The sequence below is a fragment of the Rhagoletis zephyria genome, unplaced genomic scaffold (genome assembly GCF_001687245.7).
Source record: "Rhagoletis zephyria isolate East Lansing unplaced genomic scaffold, Rhagoletis_zephyria_1.1 Rzeph_scaffold_04657, whole genome shotgun sequence".
Lineage (NCBI taxonomy): Eukaryota > Metazoa > Arthropoda > Insecta > Diptera > Tephritidae > Rhagoletis > Rhagoletis zephyria.
This window is the reverse complement of record NW_016161740.1, coordinates 43,827-48,922: the sequence shown is the minus strand read 5'-3', so window position 1 is coordinate 48,922 and position 5,096 is coordinate 43,827. Positions and strand designations below refer to the sequence as shown.

The following is a 5,096-nucleotide window of genomic DNA, read 5'->3' as shown; positions in this document are numbered from 1 at the left end:
TTTTTTTTATTTCGTTCTATTTATAAAAATATTTATTTAAAATATTTTGTTCGTTTTTTTCCTTTCTTTAGATCAGTTGGGTATCGCGCACACGCCTTGTATTGTTCGTCGGCACTGCAAAACGATGTTCAGCTAAATTGATGCGCGTCTGCCGGTGGTACCAGCCACACTGAACTCTTGCGGCATTCAGCGTAAAACCTTAAGTAAAAGTTGTGTACTTAGTACATATGTACAACATATATAACTAAAGAAAGTAAACTGGGCATAATGGAGAAACAGAATGAGAAATGAAGGATTGTGAGTGCATTAAATTGCTGCACAATACATTTTTTTGGCAGTGAATTCTTTACTTTGTATCTGAACGTAAGAGCGCCTGCATGAATCTTTAAGAGTGAATTTTGAGACTATCGTAATACATACTATTTGGTAGAGTTATTTGTAACCAAAGTTCATGAGAGCAGGTTGCTAGTGTGACCCAATTTGTTATGTCTGTCGATTAGGGGATTCCATTTTCCTCATTATAAATGTTTATCTTGCAAATAACATGAACATTTAATATCGAGAATTTACTCTTTACTGTTAATTTTTCCCCATAAAAGCTGTTTGATCTACTTAACTAATACCGTTGTCTTTCATGCGACCTTGAAAGCTGTGATTGGGGTTTAACCGCAACACCTTTCAGGTTAGGGCGATCTTCAGGTCGCTTATAATTAGGAGTTTCATTTTTACGATGAATCGGTCAACCTGGTGGCACTTAGGCTAATGCATATACATACATACATATCTCACAATCGGCAACAATCTATCTAGATAACCAAAGATGCAAAAAATTATCTGTATACAAAATTTCATCCAAATTGTTAGAGCAGTTTCCAAGAAACCTATGGATATATATATATATTTATATGCAAGAATCACTCGTTAAATGTAATAAGATATGGGCATCATTTTAATTATTTAAATTATGTTATTTAAAGAAATAAAAACAAATATTTTTTCATAGTAGTGCGTTTTATGTTAAAATAAAAATTTTTCATAGTGGTGCGTTTATTGAACATCTGGAGGTGAAGCTCTTTGGCTGGACACCTTGTTTTTTATAATTAATGAACTGTTCAAATCTGATGTCATTAACAAAAGATGCCACTCAAAAAAAGTAAAAGCTTATTGCACATCTGGAAACCACATTGTTTTACTTGGCACCTCATTTTAAGTTCAATGAATGGTGAAGATCTTATCGTTCGTAAAAATGTGGCAACCCTACTAGAAAAAAATGATACATTATCGCACATCCAGAGGCTAAGTCTGAAAAGACTTTGACCGTGACGGTGCAGAGCTGATATCTGCGCTTATTAAGATTGAATATAGTAATTTTCTTAACAGTTGGAAACCCTATTTAAAAAAAAAAAAAACATGTATGCTTATCTAGAGGCCAAACCGTTTCATTTGACACCTAATTTCTTGTAATCCAATTTACGGTGCGGATCTTATAATTTTTAGACAGGTGGCAACGCTGTAGTAATTAAAAATGCCAAAGGTCACTCTCCTGTTGATACAGAACATATTAGAGAAAATCTCGTCCAAATCCGTTGAGTAGTTTTCGAGATTCTCCCTTAAAGCGTAGAGGGCAACCTTGATCCGGATTAACAGCACAATTGATCTAATGAAAATTGTGCCTTGACATACGGCAGCAATGCGGATTTACGATCCGCGAGGTGGTAGGTTCCAGTCTCACGGCCAATAGAATCTTCATTTATTTTTGTTTATTTATTCAATTATAACATTGAACCGGATGATTGATGCCGCCAGGGAGTGAAGAGGAAAAAATTCTTCAAATTTATTTCGCTGTGCGATTTACCGTGATGTGAAACGCCAGATCATTGGGGGAAATTCCAAGAACTTTTTCGCGGTCATTACAATTTCGTTGTCTTATTTTAGACTGCCTTGGAAGTATACCTTCCGACCACCANCATTTATTTTTGTTTATTTATTCAATTATAACATTGAACCGGATGATTGATGCCGCCAGGGAGTGAAGAGGAAAAAATTCTTCAAATTTATTTCGCTGTGCGATTTACCGTGATGTGAAACGCCAGATCATTGGGGGAAATTCCAAGAACTTTTTCGCGGACATAACACTTTCGTTGTCTTATTTTAGACTGCCTTGGAAGTATACCTTCCGACCACCAAACCATAATATGAGCATATAAATCGTGACCGTGAATTGTGGAGAAAATCTTGGATCTTGTGCTTTATGTTAGTTTTGTTTTTAAGTTTTTCTTTTAATGTAAGTCGATTTGCCTTTTTGTTGAAATTTGTTGTATTCTAAGTGTTTTTGTATTTAGAGTGCCTGAAGATGGCTTTCCTTGAGAGCCGAAATATCGGACACTCGTAAAACAAAAATAAAAACTTGACCTCAGGCTTGAAAAGAAACCAGAAAAAACATGGACCAAAATCTTTCAATAAAAAAAAACTATTTTTGGAGGTACGAAGTTCGCCGGGTCTGCTAGTTTACAATGAAGAGATATTTTTTAATTTCTAAAGTTGTCAGTAAGTTCCAAAAAATTACTAATCCAGTAAATAATTACTTATAGTTTCAACTGGAAACTTGAAAAGAAGTAACATTATTATGAAATTTTGGAAAATGGGCTTGATACCGCCCACATATAATTACATAAGTTTATCAAGTTTATCGAAGATATTTGAAATAGGCATAAAATGTAGCGGTAGTTTTCGGAAAGGTGAAAAACACTATATTTAATACTTGCGTCGGGTATCTAATGTTTATTTTTAGCTTTATTTAATGACTTAGTTATGCATGTGTATGTGTTAGATGAGCTTTGCGTGTAAGCGGTTACCCAACGCACAGCCTTGCATATGTAGAAGTGGTTTTTTATTTTTATGCAAAAATGACATGCTATGTAGTACAGTACAAAGTAAGCCTAACTGAGCTATAAGTATTCTTTTTTGTAGAAAATTTACAACTTTAATTGGCTAGCTACTGAGTTTGCTACCTACATACATATATAGTCCGGCCGTCACATCATAGAGCCATATTAGGAAATAGTATGGCAACCAAATTTGAAGGAATAGTAAATTATGGCTTACATAATACTTTTGGATCAAAAGATGCTAACTCGACCAATCTGTTCTAACTTCGATAAGAGAAAAAGCTGTTCATTCCATCTTTATTAATGTCCACAGCTCCACTTAGTTCTTCGACTATCTGGCAACCTAAGCGCTGCCAGACAGTTACGAAATTAGCCGTTCGAATAGTACGACAAAGGCTAATTGGGCTAAGTGTATCGCCTCCTCAAAGAGACCAGATGACAGAGATTAAAGATGTACATACATACTTATACTCGTATTTATCCGCAATGTTTTAAATAATTGCTTTCCAATAAAACAACTCAGTTATAATTTAAATATTTTTATTATTTGTATATATAACTAAAGATCTATAATCATCGAAATCTAACCGCAAGTATACGTATAACTTTCACATATCCTAATCAACCTCTTCAAATTTGAATTTCATTTCCCCACATGGCGTCAGAATCAAATTGCTTTTATATTCCAAATCATTTTTCTCATCAGTCCAAGTAATCTTATATTTGCGGAACAAACGTGCCAACAAGACTTCCATTTCCAAATCAGCCAAACGCCTACCGACGCAAGTGCGTGGACCGAAACCGAAAGGCAAATAAACGAATGGATTCTGCATCTTGGCTGCATCGTTTGCACTCGACACATTTTTCGGTGTTTTCAACCAACGCTCAGGCAGGTATTCACTACAACGTGCAAAGAACGTATCCGAGTTGCACAATTCCATATTTCTCATATGTACGCCAGTGTCTTTTGGCACTCTATAACCAGAAAGTACCAAATCGCGACCAGTTGCACGCATTGTGCCACTTATGATTGGCGTTATGCGCATCGATTCTTTGATGCAAGCACGCAAATAGGGTATATTTTGTAAATTCTGTGCCACCAGCGGAGTATCGACATTTGGGAGGAGTGTACGCAATTCTTCTCGCAATATATTCTGTTTTTCCGGATTTTTCGCAAGTAAAAAAATGGCAATTATGACTGTGGAAGATGTCTGTAAATTGAATAAAACGTAAATATTTACATAATTTTTTTTTTTTGGTACAAATAAACATTTTATTACCGTATCCAAGCCGCCGAACAGCATATCAATTACCATCACTACAGCTATATTCTTATCGACGCGCAAAAGCTTTTCCAATACACTTACCGCCTCCTTTCTCCCCTCCGCTTCGATGCGCTCCAGCGCCTTATCAATTAATTTCCTGGTGATCATTGTCAAGTCGTCATGCAAGCGCATAAGTCGTTTAAAACTGGGCGTCTTTATGATTCGCCAAATCGATGGTGCGATATCGTGCTCATAGGTGGCCTGCATGAATTCCGCCGTGGTGCTGGACATACGCATCGCATCGGCATCTGCTTTGCCGGTGATAAGGTGTAGACGTGAATTTAGCGCCACATAGCAAATGGATTCAAAAGACCACATGCGCATCTCGTTGCTGAAATCAGCGGTTAGCAAGCCAGTCTTTGGGTCGCGCACCGTCCCGATTCTAGAGTGTGAGTTAGGAGAAATTCAAATTTTTCTACATTATAACAGGGCAATTGTGGTAACTATCTTGAACGTTTTTTTTCGAGAGCCTGATTGAGAGATCTGTTAGCGAGGCGGTCTTAGCGTTATTAAGTTTACTAAAAATTAAAGCAATTAAAAACAAATATATATTTTTTCCGACTGGGTGGTAAATTGATTAATTTTGGAACGAATTTCCTTCAAGCTTTGTTTGGAGACAGACCTGTTTCGTTCGAGAACGAAAAATGACCCTGAAGATGGCACAACGCCGAAACCAGTTTGTATCCAAACCAAACTTGACGAGTGATGACGGAAATTCGTTCCAAAATAAAGCATATATTTTTGTTTTTCTTTCTAAAATAATAAAAACTAAAAATTAGAAGATAATGTTATTAAAAAAGGAAAATAATCTAAATAAATTTATAAAAATCAAATTAAATATATATACTTATGTATACTTTTTTTCATTTTAAAACAATAAAAT

General features: G+C 35.7%; 1 protein-coding gene across 1 annotated transcript in view; it reads right to left on the bottom strand.

Annotated features, from left to right (window-relative positions):
• Window positions 1-3,417: 3,417 nt before the first annotated feature.
• Window positions 3,418-5,096, bottom strand: part of LOC108371038 (probable cytochrome P450 12b2, mitochondrial) — a 6,914-nt gene continuing 5,235 nt past the window's right edge. Inside the window, exons 5-6 of the mRNA XM_017626525.1 lie at window positions 4,169-4,595; window positions 3,418-4,099 (exon numbers count right to left, since the gene is read on the bottom strand). Coding sequence (XP_017482014.1) covers window positions 3,506-4,099; window positions 4,169-4,595 — 1,021 coding nt within the window. The 3' untranslated portion in view covers window positions 3,418-3,505. The remainder of the gene's footprint in view (window positions 4,100-4,168; window positions 4,596-5,096) is intronic.